This window comes from Pelobates fuscus, chromosome 10 (genome assembly GCF_036172605.1).
Source record: "Pelobates fuscus isolate aPelFus1 chromosome 10, aPelFus1.pri, whole genome shotgun sequence".
Taxonomy (NCBI): domain Eukaryota; kingdom Metazoa; phylum Chordata; class Amphibia; order Anura; family Pelobatidae; genus Pelobates; species Pelobates fuscus.
Window position 1 is genome coordinate 74,765,229 of NC_086326.1, and position 20,097 is coordinate 74,785,325.

The 20,097-nt window shown below is 39.7% G+C and overlaps 1 protein-coding gene across 1 annotated transcript in view; it reads left to right on the plus strand.

Moving 5' to 3' along the window:
* Positions 1-20,097, plus strand: part of TLL2 (tolloid like 2) — a 157,745-nt gene that overhangs the window by 63,223 nt on the left and 74,425 nt on the right. The window contains exon 2 of the mRNA XM_063433561.1: positions 7,099-7,209. Coding sequence (XP_063289631.1) covers positions 7,099-7,209 — 111 coding nt within the window. The remainder of the gene's footprint in view (positions 1-7,098; positions 7,210-20,097) is intronic.

Here is a 20,097-nt window from a genome sequence, read left to right on the forward strand (position 1 = left end):
CCCAGACCGTATTAGATGAAAAAAATATTTGGCTGTTTTAAAGTTTTTCATTCTCCTTGAAAATGTAGTATGGATAGATTCCAGATTATTGTATCTGTACCAACGTAAACAAATAGTGTATTAAAGCTACTATTTAACTACATTGGTCACAGTAGAATTATTTTTCCTCTTTTAGGAACATAGTTACTTGATATATGCAAGCACATAGCCTAAGGTTCATGGGAACACAATTTATTTAAAAATGTAGCTATTTTGGCATTTCTTCAAATATCATGGATTGTTAATTGTGTAATTTCCCCCGTTGACTGTCTCTAGCGCACATGCTCTCTCTCTCTCTCCATTTCTGGCTCTCTCATTTATATTCCTTCCAAAATTACCCTTATTACATACATGTTAATGCTTATATTTTTAAGTAGACACATTCGATTTTTTTTAGTTGTGAAATCTTATGAGATAATATACATACAAAATATAAAGTATGCCTTATCGTATAAACAATATATGTATGTTCTAACACCATAGCTGTATAAAAAAACATAATGGGAAATAAAGATTTTCATGCAAATAAAGGATTTTTGAATTAGCCAACATTTATAAAAAGAGAGAGACCCAAATTCAGTTGTTAAATAAATGGTATGAAAGAAAAAAAGAGGGGAATGGATGAAATTAAACAAAACATATCCTATTCAACGGTTCCTTTGATAAGAACACCTCATTAATAAGAAACTTCAGAGGTGATTGACTAGACTCATACAAGCTGAAAGAGATGCCACTAGTATTCGCTATTTACAATATTGAAGTGGAGAAGGGCATTTCTGGATTCAAAACTTCTCAAACTTTTAAACAGATGGGTTACAACATAAAGTGCAGTTTGGATTCCACTCTTGTAAGCTTAGAATATGAAGATGAGCCTATCAAAGGCAAATGGCCACCAAAAGTGCATGATTGAACTTTTGAATTTTTTTTTTCTTAACTGGCATATATTGATTTATTTTGTGATATCCACATTAAAAATGTTCTAACTTGGAGTAAACAGTTTGAATCTATGAATCCATTTCTTTATCCACCATTAGTATAAACCAGGGGTCCTCAAACTCCGGCCCCCCAGATGTTGCTGAACTACAACTCCCATGATTCTCTGGCTAACTATGTAATTCAAATAATCATGGGAGTTGTAGTTCAGCAACATCTGGAGGGCCACAGTTTGAGGACCCCTGGTATAAACGTTTGGCAGTGATGTAAAAGGTGGGAATGTTTTATCGGCACTAGTTGAGACCCTTTTTGTAAGGCAAGCTTCATTTAACAGCTATAGCGTAGCTTTTCCATGTTGCTGACCTTGTGTTTTCCTTGATGACTAGACTTGGAGAATCATTTTATTCTGAACCGCAAGTCGTCCGAATTTTGAACGGTCGGTGGAATTCCTGAACTCTGATCTGAAATGTAGCCAAATAAAAAGGCAATGGCCAAGTCTGTTTGATTTTATTTGTGATTCTGAAAAATGGCGACAAAAAAGAGATTGATGGCTTGGGGACAGTAACTAAATGTTGATTTTATTCATAGATAAATGAGAAGTCAGAAATAGTGGGAAGGAATGGTTGGAGATTAGAGATGTCCCGAATAGTTTGCTGGCGAATAGTTCCTGGCGAACATAGCTTGTTCGCGTTCGCCACGGATGGCGAACATATGCGATGTTCGGAAATAGAATATAAGTGGAGCACTGAAATACCTGTACAAACGAATACTAGATATATGTTGATGGAACCGTAATTACAATGTCCTGTAAATAATAAACAACCAAATCATATTTGTAATATGATATGAAATATAGTGAAAAACCATATGAATTTCAAACTCACAAATATAGAGCCAAGAGGTCACCTGGCTCTAGTGGTAAGCGCCTTGGGATCTTTTAAAGGGGATCCACTGTCCTTTCTTTGTCTCCTCCTGGTCTCCTCCACTCACAATGATTGAGTAGAGATGTAGATAGGAAGATTCCCAAATGATTAAGAAGTAATTTATTGGGTGAAATAAAAAATCACAATGAAAATAACATAAAAGATTCTACTGAATCAAAATAATATAAAATAAGTCCTTCAAGTAAGTCCAAATCAGCAGCAGACTCTTCCTCCCAGACCCTCCCACCTCCTGGACAGCATCCATTTTAGATTCATTCGGAAGCTGCATTTTTTTTTTTGTATTATTTTTTTTTTTTTTTTAGACAGAAGTGTGTTATATTTGAGCATGCTAGGCTGAACGTGCGTATATCATGGCTAGTTGCACTGAGGGTATGAGTATATAGCAGTACATTGTTGTGAAAGATGGCTGTCATGTTTAGGGTGTAGCTTGCACGTTATCTGTGCATTTATATCAGCAGCTCCACCACTAGTTATAAATCAAGTGGGAGTCGCCCCATGAGATGAGACTAGTGAATAACATAATACATGAACGGTTAAGGTAAAGGCATGTAAGGAACTACGACAATAAACTCTTTAGGAGGTGAAATAATGACATGTTTAATCGCTTGCTACTTTACGATTAGTTAATGTGATGTGTGATCAAAGGCATGGTGTGGAGGATCGGCTATAGTGGGACATGCTTGGCAGGCTGCTGTTTACTGCTTGTGCTCATCCGATCCCTTCTGGGCGCCAGGTGCAGACCCTGGGAGTCCCTGATTCCTGGAACAACAAAGGCAAGTCTCTGGCTGAGTGCCAGGTTCGCGGCTTGAAGTGGTGGAAGCTTGTTTTGTCGGGTGGTCGGATCTGTCCTGGTGGTGCTTCACGTCCGGTGCGGGATTGTGGTGGCTTAAGGTGGAGGCGAGTGCTTGACGTGGGGCAGGCTCTGCATTTCTGTTTGCGCCTCTGGTCCCGTCTTCGACACCTTTTGTGTTGGTGGATTTTAATGGGGACTGCTTCGCTTAGCTGTGGTGGAGCTTGTTGGGGCTGTGGTGGAGCTTGTTGGGGCTTCCTGCTTGTTATTTGCTTCCAAAATTGATTAAAGAGTCTGTCCAGCTTCGACTCAATAACCTGCCATGCTTTGCTGGTACCAGGAGGACACACGGCTGCTGCCATATTGGGAGAGTCGCAGATGAGTATGTCAGCCTGGGCGGCTGTGCTCTGTGCGTCCATTAGCTCCAGACAGCCTCTCAGGGGTGGACCGGGATAACCCCCACCGGTCTGAGGGGGAGGGGTAACGGAGCTCCTGTCGGGAAGTAGCTGCTCCTGGGCATCCCAGGATCGGGTGATCAGCCGCCTCTCCCGCCCGGTGAGCACCAGGCCACACTTGCCACGCGGAAGTAAGTAAGACTCGAGTTGCTGACCGCTATAAAGCATGTCGGGTCGGTCAGGTAGGAGCAACATTGCTGGGTCATCCCCTTCTGGGGTGAAATTCGCTTGTTGATAGCTGCTTAAAGTGAGATATTGAAGGAGCTCACACGAAGTGCGTCTTTCCTCCATGACAGCTAGGCCCCGCCCCCCGGAAGCTGCATTCTTAGTGAGAGGAGGGACAGTGTAGCTGCTGCTGATTTAATAGGGAAATCGATAGCTAGGCTAGTGTATTCAGTGTCCACTACAGTCCTGAAGGACTCATCTGATCTCTGCTGTAAGGACTGCACCCCAAAAAGCCCTTTTTAGGGCTAGAACATCAGTCTGCTTTTTTTTTTTTTCCTGTGTAATCTAATTGCAGTTGCCTGCCTGCCAGCGTGTGTGTCAGGCTCACAGCGTATACTGTGCCCACTTGCCCAGTGCCACCACTCATATCTGGTGTCACAATAGCTTGCATTTAAAAAAAACAAAAACTTTTTTGACTGTAATATAATAGCAGTCAGTTTCCTTCACACGTGTGCGTTTCAGGGCCTGCCAGGGCACAGTGTCACACTTGTGCAACTCATATCTGGTGTAACAGTAGTGTACATTTCAAAAAAAAATTTTTTGACTGTAATAGGTTGAATAGCAGTTACCGTATATACTCGAGTATAAGCCGAGTTTTTCAGCACATTTTTTGTGCTGAAAAACCCCAACTCGGCTTATACTCGAGTCAATAGTCTGTATTATGGCAATTTGCATTGCCATAATACAGACTGGGGCTGCAGAGCTGTAACTTACCTGTCCTGCAGCTCCTGTCAGCTCTCTCCTCCTCCGCGCCGTCCGTTCAGCACCTCGGTCAGCTCCCACTGTAAATCTCGCGAGAGCCGCGGCTCTCGCGAGATTTACAGTGTGAGCTGACAGAAGAGCTGACCGGACGGTGCGGAGGAGGAGAGAGCTGACAGGAGCTGCAGGACAGGTAAGTTACAGCTCTGCAGCCCCCCTCCTCCCCCCCACTGAACTGCCAATGCTGGACCACCAGGGAAGGAGAGCCCCCCTCCCTGCCATTTATCAAGCAGGGAGGGGGGCCGAAAAAAAAATATAATAATAATAATAATAAAAAAAATAATAATTAAATGTAATAATAAGAAATAATAATAAAAAAATTATTAAAATAATTAAAAATAAAAATAAAATTGCCTATCCCCCACCAAGGCTCTGCAACACACACACACACACACACACACACACACACTGCACTCATACACACACTGCACTCATACACACACACACTGCATTCATACACACACACTGCATTCATACAGACACTGCACTCATACAGACACAGCACTCATACAGACACTGCACTCATACACACACTGCACTCATACACACACTGCATTCATACACACACTGCATTCATACACACACTGCACTCATATACACACACTGCACTCATATACACACACTGCATTCATACACACACACTGCGTTCATACACACACACTGCATTCATACACACACACTGTATTCATACACACACACTGCGTTCATACAGACACTGCACTCATACACACACACTGCACTCATATATACACGCTGCACTCATACACACACTGCATTCATACACACACACACACTGCACTCATACACACACTGCATTCACACGCACACGCTGCACTCATATACACACACCGCATTCATACACACACACTGCATTCATACACACACACTGCGTTCATACACACACACTGCATTCATACACACACACTGCGTTCATACAGACACTGCACTCATATACACACGCTGCACTCATACACACACTGCATTCATACACACACACACACACACTGCACTCATACGCACACACTGCACTCATACACACACTGCATTCATACACACACGCTGCACTCATACACACTCTGCACTCATACACACGCTGCACTCATACACACACGCTGCATTCATACACACACACTGCATTCATACACACACTGTAAAATAAATATTCAATTAATATATTTTTTTAGGATCTAATTTTATTTAGAAATTTACCAGTTGCTGCTGCATTTCCCACCCTAGTCTTATACTCGAGTCAATAAGTTTTCCCAGTTTTTTGGGGTAAAATTAGGGGCCTCGGCTTATATTCGGGTCGGCTTATACTCGAGTATATACAGTAGTTGTCTGCAAGCGTGTGTGTCAGGCCTAGAGCGTCTACTCTGCCAACTTCTGCCAGTGCACAGTGCCACTCATATCTGTTGTCACAGTAGCTTGCACGCATAGTACCACTAATCGAAAAAAAAATGACAGGCAGAGGCAGGCCACCCCGCAGGGGCCGTCGTGGTTGTGGTGCTGTGATTCCCTTTGGCCCTAGAATAATGCCCAGTGTTCAGAGCCCACGTACCCTGAACTCGAAAAGTTCTGAGGACATAGTTGACTGGCTAACACAGGACACCCAATCTTCTACAGCTTCCGCTCGGAACCTTGACGCACCATCCTCATCCAGCTTAGCTTAGGGCACCTCTCAAGTTACCACTCGTCCGCCTGCCGCCACCACCAACACTAGCACCACAGCCGCTTCACTTGATATGTCAGAGGAGTTATTTACACATCATTTGGAAGAAATGAGTGATGTGCAACCATTATTGCCAGAGGATGTAGATAACAGGGATATGTCTCAGTCAGGCAGCATTACACACATGGACGTACGGTGTGATGATGATGATGTTGTACCCACTGCTGCTTTCTTTGCTGAGTTGCCTAGGTAAAAAAAAGTCTAGATTACCTCACCTTTATTAAGATGAATGAGGGATGGATCCCGAAGGGACTGACAGTGGGCGATACATTCGACTAAAAAAGGCCTGATGAGGGGGACGTAAAAGGGATTAAACTGATAAGAATAGTACTACTTAACACACCACTCCTATCTGGTGGCACATTAGATTGTACGCGCAGTGCCCCAAATCTGAAGTAGGAGGACCGACCAAGCATAGTTTTCCATCTCCCGGTTCCTAAAACCGATGCCATATACACGTCCCCTGATAGGGGACGTAACAGGGATTAAACTGATAAGAATAGTACTACTTAACACACCACTCCTATCTGGTGGCACATTAGATTGCACGCGCAGTGCCCCAAATTTGAAGTAGGAGGACCGACCAAGCATCGTTTTCCATCTCCCGGTTCCTAAAATCGATGCCATAAACACGTCCCCTAATACGGGACGTAACAGGGATTAAACTGATAGGAATAGTACTACTTAACACACCTTATAATATTGCAGAGAGAGGCAACGCAGAGAGAGGAGTCTGAAGAAGAGGAGTCAGAGGAGGAAGGTGGCTTTGAGGAGGTGGAAGACCAAACACAGCAGGCGTCCCAGGGGGCTTGTTGTCACCTTTCAGGGACCCTTGCTGTTGTACGTGGCTGGGTGGAGGAAGAGACCTTCAATGACATCAGTGAGGACAAGGAACGGGACATGGCTAGCTTGGTATCCAACCTTATATTTAAAGCTAGTAATGAACCATTGGGATGGATGATGACTGAAAAATGAATTGTGATATTCAAAGACATTGGCTAAAATGCGACTTGCTGGGAAATTGTACTTAAAATAACTGGGCTGAATAATTTTTTTTTAAAAGTTTTTATTTTTTGGACTAAAATGTAAATTACCAACAATGCACACTTAAGTTAATAATCCTGTATAATAAAAACACAGATGACAAAAAAGTTATTTTGAATACATACATTTTCCCCCAAAATATTTAAATTCTAACTGCTCTTTTTTGTTTGTTCCCTGCAGCTGCCTACTGGGGTGACATTGCTTTGGATGAAGATGATCTGCAATGGTTTCAAATAAATAAGTCAAACGTTTTAAGAAAATCTAGAAGTAATGAGACTGGACATGCTACAGGTATAGATACAGTTTAAAATATAATATTAACCTTACATTGTTATCTTGATATGATTTGTATTTGTATCTCTCAGACACGTGTTTTTTTTTTGGGAAGGTCCTACTTTCCACTTAAGGATAATAATGAGCAAAGCAAGCATTTTATCAACTCCAGTAGAGTCAACAAGCTCTGTTTGATTCTACTACAGTTGGAATGGATTGACTATCCAGTTGGTGACCATAAGTGGAAGGCTACAATTCAGGCACACCCTGGCTGTCATGGGGAGACTGCAAGTGCTTTGAGCAATATGCCAAGCTTTTCATGGAAGGTAGCCTTTTTTTGTCTTTTTGTTTTTTTATCAATTCCAGCCAAACTGTGGTGAAAATTGACAGTGAAAATCATTGACCTTCAGATTGGATGGAGATGATATTGGTGATGTGGAAGTGAAGATTGGGTGAAGAGAGACAAGTTTGAATGATTTCTGATGTTTAACATCTTTCCGATGTGTTGTAGTATGAAGCTGTAGTCTCTTTCTACCGTAACTACCATTAATATTAGCTTTTATATAGTGCCAACATTTTACACAGCACCATACAATAATAGTAAGGGGGATGTACATTGTTAGGTGTCTTGCACGAAGACACTTACTGGTGAGGTTTCCCAGTTCTAAAGTAGTGACATTACCACTGTTCCTTAAAGGGATACTTTAGTTACCAAAACAACTTAGCGTCAACTTAATGTCAGTCAGATGTTAACTTTAGACGTTTTTATCTCCTGTTTTGTAATTAATACTTTAATCACATACAGGAGGTTCATGCAAGGTCTAGCAAGTTATTAACAGAGCAGGAGATAAGAAATTCTAAATTAAACAGAATTTGCAATAAAGGAAGTGTTAACATTAGATGATTCTTTACAGGAAGTGTTTAAGAAGACTGTGTAAGTCACATGCAGAGAGGCGTGACTAGGGCTGAGTAAACAAAGTGATTTAACTCCTTAATGGCAGAGAATTGAGCAGTGAGACTGCAGAGGCATGATCTATACACCAAAACTGCTTCAGTAAGCTAAAGTTGTTTTGCTGACTATAGTGTTTATTTAAATTGAATAGATTTCTTCAAGACTCTGGAAAAACTGAAATAGAAATAAGTGCACTTTATATGAAATATATAGAGTGCAATGAATGGTATATGTCATAGTTCTTTATTGTAAAGGCAAGCAAGAAAGGAATTTGTGGATGAGAGTAAATTCACTGTCATTTGTTCATTAGTTGTGTAGAAATGTGTCAGCACAACGTAGTAATTTTCTTGCCTTAGGAAGTATGAGGCATCTGGTTCAGGTTAAATCAGACCCTTTTCTTTTTACTACATGCTGACATATATAAGTAGCCTAAGAAAATAAAATGTAAAATAAATTCAACTCAAACGTGCAAATGCATGCAATTTCATTCTTTTTGTGGGTGGGTGAAGAATGTGCTCGGGTGTATTAAATCCAAAGATGGTAGGCACACTGCTAGGAATGCGAGCAGCTGCCAGCGTTATAAAGATTTACTTCCACAATGCACATATTTGAGACTTTACTGAACAGCACAAATAGAAAATGTTTCTGAAACCAAAAGGGATATTAGTGAAGCAAAGACATACATGCAGTCATATACCACTTACAAATAAATCATTTGATAAAAAGATTGTAATCATGTAGAAATACATTGAAAAAAGTCTGCTCAGTAAGAGATACTCTGTGTGCTTTTACCTTGAGTGTATTAAGTTTATTTATTGATTTTGAACAACTCCTGTTATTATTTTAAAACAAAAATTATAAAAATGAATTAGGTGGCTCAAAAACAACTTCAAAGTGCAAGTATTTTAAGCCTAATTTAGATTGAGTCACTAATCAATGCGTGCAGCAACCAAAAAAAAATACCCGTAAATAGATTCCCAATTATATCGAAATGGATATGTACGCAACATAAGTTATATACCATAATCCATAGAAAATGGCGACAGATATTCCAGAAAAATATACCATGCAAATAAATATGAAATCAATTAAAGTGCACAAGTGACGACAAGTTATTATCTTAAATGAGTCAACATTGTAAACTTATTAAGTGCCAATAATTAATTTGTGTTCAAAGAAATCACTGAGAATATGTGCAAGTGATTTTTTAGCAAGAAGATCACTTGCACATGTTCCTGGTGATTTTTGTATATATGATAATATACATAAACTATGTTTTAATCATATAGACCAGTGGTTCCCAACACAGTCCTCAAGTACCTCCTATATTCTATATCTATATTTGCACACAAATGAATTATTGGCACTTAATAAGTTTACAATGCTGACTCATTTAAGATAATAACTTGTTGTCACTTGTGCACTTTAATTGATTTCATATTTATTTGCATGGTATATTTTTCTGGAATATCTGTCCAGAAAATATAGACTTATCAGCCACATCAGTAAAACCACTGACAGGTGAAGAGAATAACATTGATGTTATTGTTTTATTGGCACCTGTCAAGACGTGATATATTAGGCAGCAAGTGAACACTCAGTTCTTGAATTTAATTTGTTGGAAGCAGGAAAAATGGGCAAGCGAAAAGATCTGAGTGACTTTGACAAATAGGGCCAAATAGTGATGGCTAGATGACTGGGTCAGAGCATCTCCAAAATGGCACGTCTTGTGGGGTGTTCCCGTTATGCAGTGGTTAATACCTACCAAAAATGGTGCAAGGAAGGACAATCACTGAACTTGCATCATTAATGCATGGGGGGGGGGGGGGGGGGACAATGGCTAGCTCATCTGGTCTGATCAAACAGAAGAGCTACTGCAGCTCACATTGTTGTAAAGTGTAATGCTGGCCATTGTAGAAAGGTGTCAAAACACAGAGTGCTTTGTCAAGTTTGACAAAGACCTCCTGTTAGGTCGAAGCATTGCTGTTCTTTCTGTTTCAATAAACCTGCCTGCGGCTTTAACGTCCTGAGTGCCTGGAGATATTTCCTCTATACACTTCCTACTTATGACCTAAAGATGTCTTCCAAAGTTGTGCTAAATTGTGCTAAGCTGCACTACCCATCTTTATACTCCTTTTGTAGGGTGTGCTATCCCTCTTCTGAATATGCACAAAATGAGGCATAATTATGAATCTGTGGGTTATTAGTAATGTTTCTTTTGAATATGATACTGAGAGACAATGGTCTACTGACTGCTAATGGTCACTTATCAATAGAATCCACTAACTATAAGGGAGTACAGGCATATGGTAGATTAACCAGTTAGTTTACAATGAAGCTAGATTTGAAGGCAAATCATGCGTGACATCTCACACCTGGCAGAGGAACTCTGACTGGAGTCACAGCTTCTAAAGAACAATTCATATTGTAAACCTTCTGACATCAGTAATATGGTATTATGATAAATAATATAATAATGTACATACATTTCCTGTATTTTTGCTGTTCTTTAGTAATCCCATACCTCCCAACATTTGAAATGGATAAAGAGTGACATATTTTAGGGGTGTGATTGGGGTGTAGATGAGGGTGTAATGAAAGGTGGGGATATGCTGAGAAATGTAAGTTGCTGATTATTTATGCAACCAAAATATAATTTTGAACAAAAACAATGTACTTTATTTACACACACTGGACCCCAGGAAGAGGACCTACACCAGTTCTCCAAAAGGTAAGGAATGGACCTAAAAAACAACAACAAGAAATAACATTAACGTGTTTGTGCGTGTCTGTCAGTGTATGTGTGTCTATCTATCTATCTATCTATCTATATATCTATCTATCTATCTATCAATCAGTGAGTGTGTTTTTCAGTGAATGTGTTTCAAATCAGTGAGAGTGTGTGTCTGTCATTGAGAGTATGTCAGGGTGTTAGTCAGTGAGTGTGTCTGTTAGTGAGTGTATGTGTCTGTCAGTGTGTGTGTGTCTGTCAGTTGGTGTGTTTCAAATCAGTGAGGTTGTGTGTCTGTCATTGAGAGTTAGTGTCAGTGTGTCTGTCAGTGTGTATGTCTGTGAGTGTTCCAAATCAGTGAGAGTGTGTGTCATTGAGAGTGCATCTGTCAGTGTGTATCTGTATGAGTCTGTGTGTGTGTATCTGTGGGTATATGCCCCCAGATAGGAACTCAAATTGTAACAGTGCATACAAACATACAACTGCATACAGATGTCAACACTACACACAAATACATACATACATTCAAACATACAAAACCTTCTTCAAATTTGTCGCACATTATTTTTTTCTATTGCATTGCAAGTGTTTATTTATAAATAATGCAATTTATCAACAAATACTATAGTCTTTACATGCGTTGAATTAGCCTTACAACCAAAATGACAGGATGCATGATGGCTTGAGGGAGTCGAACTAGGTCAATCCCTCCTCTGTACCTGGGAGATAATTGAGTCAAGTACTGTATTAACTCAATTATCTACAGACACAAAAAAACACATTTTTACAAAACCCCCAAAATACCCACAAAACACAGGAAACCCCCACAAAAGTTACATTCCCTGATAGCCCCGATTTGGGTGACCAACATATCCAAAAAATCCCCCAGATCGGGTCATTGGTTCAGGAATTTCCTGGAAGTCAAAGTTTGACCAACCGCACGCATGGTCCCATGCCCAAAACAGTTCCATAGAATCGCAGCTAAGTGCCTCTAGGAGACCGACCGGTAACCGCGAAGTCTTCATGCCGAAAATAGTTCCATGGCATTCGCGGCTAAGTCCCCCTGAAGTATTTTCACGGTTTTGGTCCATGCGAACGGCTGCCAGGGATGTAGCATTCGGTTCTATGCACACAAATGGAAAGTGCCGAACCAGGGGGAATAAAATATGAGTCTTTACAGTCGCTGACCTGGACCATAGTCTTTTGTCAGGAGGCTGGCAAGCAGGCTACTACTATATACGTCAAGGACGTTTCTTGAAGGTGCAAACCCTGAAATAGAATGTTCAGAAAAGAGTGCTGTGTTAAGTTCAGATTCCACCTTGTGTGGTACGTGCCACAAATCTCTGCATAGCAGCCTATCTATAATGAGAGGTATGGTGGCAACTAGTTGTATTATATTCCGAACTATAATAAATAATATTATGATTTTTTGTAATGGTTTTTACATGCTTTGTGCATCTTGGGAACTGGAAGCACTAAGACAATCTATTTAACCCACATCTGCAAAGTAATGTGCTGTAATAAACATAATGCCTTAAAATGATACTTATGATTCTATAGATTATGCTAAACATTAAAATAAACTATTTCTTGCTGAAACTCTCTTCTTACAAAAGCCCCCACCAAACGCCGGTTTTAAGTGTTGACCTTGAATTTCCCCCACATACGTATAGGCAGTTTCAACTCATATTCAGTGTGTCTTGTTGCTAGGTGGATTGAATGTTTTAAAGCAGAGGATTTCTATGAGGAGGCAATCTCACATTGGACAGGAATGTAGTCCTAATTAGAGTTTTCCACTCTCCTTTTCAATAGACTATAGTTGCGATGCAAGCTGGATATGACCTCAAGACTCAACACATCATTGGTGTTTTTAAAGCTATTGTAAGCCATCAATATGCTTCTTTCTACGCATCCTGTTGGTGAAGTGCAGGAGTGCAACATGCCCTATCATGTGTTCAATTTCACAATTTAATCAGTTTGGCCTTTTGTTGATTGCGTATGAAACCTTGTTTAGATTTTGTGCTTTGGATGTTTTTTTTTTTTTTTTTAAAGTTCTGCTGAAAGCGTTCTGTTTTGTGCATCCAAGTTCTTTGTCTTTTTTTTTTTTTATCTCTGCTGGAGGTCTGTGTACCTTTGTGTTCTTTATGTGCTTGTGAAGAGAGGCTTCAATGAATTAGCTAGCAAAACAGAAAAGGAGAGCTTGCATTTCTCAGTTCTACTCAGCACAAAAATATATTAAAGGAACACTATAGTCACCTAAATTACTTTATTTAAATAAAGCAGTTTTAGTGTATATATCATTCCCCTGCAATTTTACTGCTCAATTCACTGTCATTTAAGAGTTAAATCAATTTGTTTCTGTTTATGCAGCCCTAGCCACACCTCCCCTGGCTATGATTGACAGAGCCTGCATGAAAAAAAAAACTGGTTTCACTTTCAAACAGAAGTAATTTACCTTAAATAATTGTATCTCAATCTCTAAATTGAACTTTAATCACATACAGGAGGCTCTTGCAGGGTCTAGCAAGCTATTAACATAGCAGGGGATAAGAAAATCTTAATTAAACAGAACTTGCAATAAAGAAAGCCTAAATAGGGCTCTCTGTACAGGAAGTGTTTATGGAAGGCTGTGAAAGTCACATGCAGGAAGGTGTGACTAGGGTTCATAAAGGGATTTAACTCCTAAATGGCAGAGGATTGAGCAGTGAGGCCGCAGTGGCATGTTCTATACATCAAAATTGCTTCATTAAGCTAAAGTTGTTCAGGTGACTATAGTGTCCCTTTAAACTTTCACAAGTATTCAAGGCTGCAATTTTCACAAATGGCAAAATACAATTTTCCCTTCAAATGCCCGTGTTAAAGGACCACTCTAGGCACCCAGACCACTTCAGCTTAATGAAGTGGTCTGGGTGCCAGGTCCTTCTGGGGTTAACCCATTTTTTCATAAACATAGCAGTTTCAGAGAAACTGCTATGTTTATGAATGGGTTAAGCCTTCCCCCTATGTCCTCTAGTGGCTGTCTCATTGACAGCCGCTAGAGGCGCTTGCGTGCTTCTCACTGTGATTTTCACAGTGAGAGCACGCCAGCGTCCATAGGAAAGCATTATGAATGCTTTCCTATGTGACCGGCTGAATGCGCGCGCAGCTCTTGCCGCGCATGCGCATTCAGCCGACGGGGAGGAGAAGAGGAGGATCGGAGGAGGAGAGCAGGAGGAGATCTCTCCGCCCAGCGCTGGAAAAAGGTAAGATTTAACCCCTTTCCAGAGCCGGGCGGGAGGGGGTCCCTGAGGGTGGGGGCACCCTCAGGGCACTCTAGTGCCAGGAAAACGAGTATGCTTTCCTGGCACTAGAGTGGTCCTTTAAAGTAGCTTTCTATCAACGCAAAATGTTTATAGGGCAAAACTATTCGATTTTAAAAACTATTCTAATGCAGACATGGATATGTAGAATTGTTTTAAGACTTTAATTGCTCTAGAACAGTCTTACAAAAAAAAAAATATTAAATCACAGTTGGGAAGATGGCTGCTTGCTAGCAGAGCTCCTCATGGATTAATGCAGAATCCACTTTTTTTTTTTTTAATTTGTATTTTATTGGAGTTTCCAATTCCAAAGAAATAATCTGCATCAAAGTATGAGGTTACAGAAGGTAAGAATGACACATTTGCTTAGAGCATATATAACAGAGCATAATTAACATATAATTCAAACCTCGAAGAGGCATGGTTAAATCTTATTAAGCAGTTAACACCCTACTAGGTGTTGATAATGTATAGCCTGTATGATGAAAACCACATAACTACCGTAGTGACTTAAGCTTGTTTATATAAAAAAAAAAAAGTGCAGTGTTTCTTATGCCACATTACTATTACCGCATGTTTCTTCTGTGTTTGTACCAGCTGTCGTGGCAGTACAAAACTGATTGTTAATTCTATGCACAAATAAAATAAAGAATTCAAAAAACAAACAAACATATAATTCAACTTAGATATAAAACAAATTTAGAGCATATTTAAAGTACACATAGGCCATGGCTTTTGGTGTATGTTGTGGGCTATGGGTGATTGACTCTTAAACCCTATTCAGTGGTCGATATGTACGAGTGGAGACTGTCAATCAACACAGTATCTCAGACGCATTTAGGCATACAAATCGGGCGTGTGTGGGCCCGTTACAGAGGGTCTAAGGGGGAGACCAGGAGTTTTATAAGTGGTCTCTGCGAAGTCTTATTAGGTGTGGCATACGGTGGAGTATGGTAAGATACATGTTAATGTGTAAGGCAGTACAGTTGATTATAAGGCAATAATATTAGGTATGTGCCATACACAACATATAGTACAGCTAACTTGTATATTATCACATAAGTAGGCATCGACATATTTGTATGTAGTGCGTTCTACACCAATTCGCCTCTAAGTTACAGCTAGCACAGAATACAAAACATTTAACTGAGGGATATTCAGTATCGCAGAGCCAAGTGGATATTCACTGGTTGGGAGCTAATATGTGGTCCCTATGCTTTATGGCTGTATTTGCCGTATACTTATTATGAGTTCACAGTTATGGACTGTGTAGTGCTGGGCAGGTATTATGTCCCGACGTCAAGTAGTTGGCAGTTCTAGAGGATCGCTGCGGGCAATGTGTATCTACAATAGACGTGGTATAGCCAGGGGTCGAGCTCTCGGGTTTAACGGTTGGAGTCTGGTAAGTCCTTGTGTACCTATCTTCGGCTTCTGGGTCTTCGCAGGCAGTTCTTTTCCCTCGGGTGATGAGAGGGTAAGTATGTCGGTCCCCTGTGTTACTAGTAGAGAGCCGTCCGCTCCCCATCGGTATCTAATCTGCTCGTCTCTCAGTTGTCTTGCCACCGGTAACAGCTGTCTCTTGACCGCGAGGACGGCAAAAGGGAGGTCTCTGTATATGGCTATCTCACATCCTTCAAATTGAAAGGAGCCCAGCTCTCTCGATTTAGCCATGATTGTGGAATGGGTAATAATGTCTCTAGTCGCGGCAATTACGTCTCGTGGGGCGTCAGCAGGGGCTGCTGCCGCTTTACGGACCCGGAACGCTGATGTCAATGTTTCTGTGTTCGTATTGCTTCCTATGCCTAGCGAGGCCATGAAGCGTCGGAGGAAAAGCATTATCGCCTCTCCCTCAATACTCTCCGGAATGCCGCGGAGGCGGATGTTCCTCCTTCTGTGCCTAGACTCCATCGCTACCATCGACCTGGTAAGTTTCTGTACTTGGTCTGTTAGTGCTTGCAGATTGTTGTGGGACTCTTGCACACTCTGGGTTGTATTTGATTCCTTAGTTTCGAGTGCTGCGACCCGCTGTTTGAGGGCCCCTATTTCCGTACGGGTGTCTAGGAGGTCAGCCTTCCACACCCGCCGCATATCCAGCAGGAGATTTTTAATATCCCTCTTTGTAGCCGGTGAGGAGTCCTCCTCTGATTCCGACTCGTTATAGGGGGTCTCCTCCGATTGTGTGGTCTGGGCGTCTTCCTCCTCTTGGAAGTTATCCGAGGCCTCCTCTTCACTAGGTGGGTCGGGTGCCATTTTGGCTTGGGCCCGCGGTGTAGGCCTCTCAAAGGATAATCGTATATCTTGCGATTTTGGAGCCTCTGGGTGGCGAGGTTTTTTGTTTTTTCGCCCCATAGTACCTTCCGTGCGGGGGTAGGTGGCTTTCTGCTTATTTAGGTGTTTAATTTCGGAGTTTAAAGCGACTTTTTCTTCTATTTGGACAGAGCTCTGTGAAAACACGTCTTCTCTGCTGCTTGGCTGGCCACGCCCCCCCACAGAATCCACTTTTAATCAAGAGCATACAACCTATTTTGGTCATAATTTGATATTGGAACATTGAGTGAATTTGCAGTAATCAAAAACGATTGAAAAACTGCAGTCTGGAGCTAAAAATACTGAACAATCAGACAAGGCCGCTTTACTGTGCGGGCCCGATTTAGAGAAGGAGGAGATTATTATAGCTCATTCAAGTATGTCTATTTAAGCTGCTAAGAAAAAGGAAAAAAACAGAGCTTACACCTGCCTTTATGAAAAAACAGCTCTCCTCACTCTGAGAATCGTTAAGACGCGATCTCCTCCAGGAAATTTGGTGAATGTGGCAGAGTGAACAACTCCAATAGAGCAAATACAGAATAAACTGACTGTAGCTCATAATGAAATAGTTGGCAAGGTAGAATTGCTGGATAAAAAGTTTGATTCACTGACGGCGATATTGACGAACCTCGAAGATCGAAACTGTCAAAATAATGTCTGAATTAGAGGTATTGAGGAGACCATTGGACCCACTAAATTGCTTCAATATGTTCAAGCTATTATACATCCTGTGCTTCTGAATGCTACTGAAGGGGATCCTTTAATTGACCTCTGTCATAGACTCCCGCGATCTAAGGCTTATTCGCCAAGAGTTCCAAGAGACACTATAGTTTGCATACATTTTTATTATATTTCAGCAACTCTGAATGAGGATTAGAAAGCTTTGAAATTCTTTCAAGATATCTCTGCAGCTACATTGTTAAAAAGGAGGTTATTTTGCCCTTATTACAAGAGCACTACAAGCGAACAAAATTCTATATCAATGGGGTTATCCGGTCAAGTTATTCATTCAGCGAGAAGTAGGAACTTTGAAATTCACACTCCTAAAGAAGGTTTGCAGTTCTTAGACAAATGGAGAATCGAACCTTCTTCACCGTATAGTTCAGGTGTATCTAAACAACACCAGTTGCAAGTTCTGCCTATGGCATAAGGAGGAAGTACCTCCTTATGTCAAAATACATTGACGCTGAAGGAAAGGGAAGGATGCCCAAAATCTTTCTGGATTAGACATAGGAATCATGTGAGTGCAACAATAAAGAAGGCAACACCATTTAAAACCTGGCACAGTAAACCAAGGATTTTAGCTAGTAAGTGTGTCTTTTGAATAATCAATAGTAATAGCAGGACTCTGTGGAGATAGTTATTAAGGCAATATGAGTTCACAAAATAGCAATATTGTGTAACAAATGTCTCAGCTTTTTGTATCTTTTCTTCCCATATGTGGGCAAGAAAAATGAAACAATAGCTGAATAAAATTAATCTAGTAAAGGTTTAACCACATATGTTTAACCAGTACACTGAAAAAATAAATGAATTTTGGGAAAGATATGTATTATCCCACTGTAGTAGAAAAACTGTGTCAATTATATGTGCAGCCGACAGATTGCTTCAAGTAAAAAAAAAGATTTTTTATTAGCAATAAATCACTGTCAATAACTAACACATAAAATATAAAAGACAATAAAAGTTCCCAAGTTTGGAGAGCAGCTTCTGTCAAATTAAAGTTTTGAGTGTCCAAAAGATGTTAAAAATCTCTCTCACCGGCCGGATGAAATCAGATCTGGACCTCTTCGTGTTGCAGACAGACTTGCTGACAGCCGTGTGTGTTCCACTGCAGCTCAGATTTGTGTTCCAGCTCCCTCTCCTGCTCACTCTCTTGGGAATCGGAATAGAATGCCGCCTTACGCGTTTCGTGATCGTAGGATCACTTCATCAGAGGATGGCATTCTCGGTTCTCTCTTTTGTTAAATACACTCTGGTCTAATTGCTTTATTAAAAGATTAACCCCTTGTTTGCTGGTGCATCATTTGTTAAACAGATTTCTACTACATAAATCATTTTTGCATATAAAACGGAATGCATATGATAAGTCATTTTACATATTCAAATGGATATATACAATACATCACTTTGCATTTTAAATGAGGCAAATGCAAATAAGCCCATAATTCCTTATTAGAGAAATGTTAATTGGTCAGCTATTAACATTATGTTAAACATCCCATTATAGGTAATAGTAATGGTTAAGAATTAAAACATTAAAAGTCAATATGAACTATAAAGACAAAGAATGAGAAAACAATCTATAAATAAAAATCATTAATTACTTAAAAAATACAAATACAGATAGTTATATCTAAAAAATATTTTAGAAGAAAATAATTATAAAATTAGATATTACTTAAAAAAATATTATTCAATAATTATAAAAATAGAATACATTAAAAATAGTTGTTATCTAGAAAATGAACTTGGTTATCTTATTCTCAAGACAGCTGGTTTTTCTTAGATGGTTTTCTGCAAGATAAAAAATGTTTCTCATTATCATTCTATCGTATCATAACAAAGAATGAGAAAGGGATCTATAAATAAAAATCATTAATTACTTACAAAATACAAATACAAATAGTTATATCTAAAAAATATTTTAGAAGAAAATAATTATAAAATTAGATATTACTTAAAGAGATATTGTTCAATAATTATAAAAATAGAATACATTGAAAATAGATGTTATCTAGAAAATGGACTTGGTTATCTTATTCTCAAAACAGCTGGTTTTTCTTAGATGGTCTTCTGCAAGATAAAAAATGTTTTTCTCCTTATCATTCTATCGTATCATAAATAATACTGTTACAATAAAATATATATATATATATATGCACGTATATTCTTCTAATGGGAGGCAAAAAGTTGTACTACAGAAACGCATTCAGTTCAAAATCAATATTCAAACCTAGTGGTTCAAGACTATTGAGTTTAAAAATCCATCTGGCCTCAGTTCTGTCTAGGGCTTTTTCTGGATCACCTCCTCTCCAATGAGTATTAACTTTTTCAATAACTAAAAATTCGAGATCTACTGGATTATTAGCATGAAAAATCGAGAAATGTCTTGAGAGGTTGTGGGTACTCAATCCTTTCTTAATGTTTCGTATATGTTCCCCCAATCTTATTTTAAACTTCCTCTTGGTTCGTCCTACGTAGTGTCTTCCACAGGGACATATCAGGAGGTATATAACACCACTCGAATTGCAGCTCAAAGCTGTTCTGATCTTGAAGTTCTCATCCTGTTTCATATTTTGAAATTGTGTAGTTATTGATGCTTGAGTCGGATTGTTTCTACAGCCCAAACATTTACCACATTTATGGAAACCTGCATTTTCCAAGTTTTCCTTTTTTTGTCTTATTTCTTTAAGTGTTGGTGCTAGCATGGTTTTGAGGTTTGGTGCACGTGAGTAGATGACTCTGGGTTTCTCGTCCAAGATAGTACCTAGTATGTTATCCCCTTTCAGGACTTTCCAATGCTTGTTCAGAATATTTTTTACTTTTCCTGCTTGATTGCTGAATTGGGTTATAAATGCTGGAGTTTCACTCTCAATTTTCCGTGATTCTTTCCT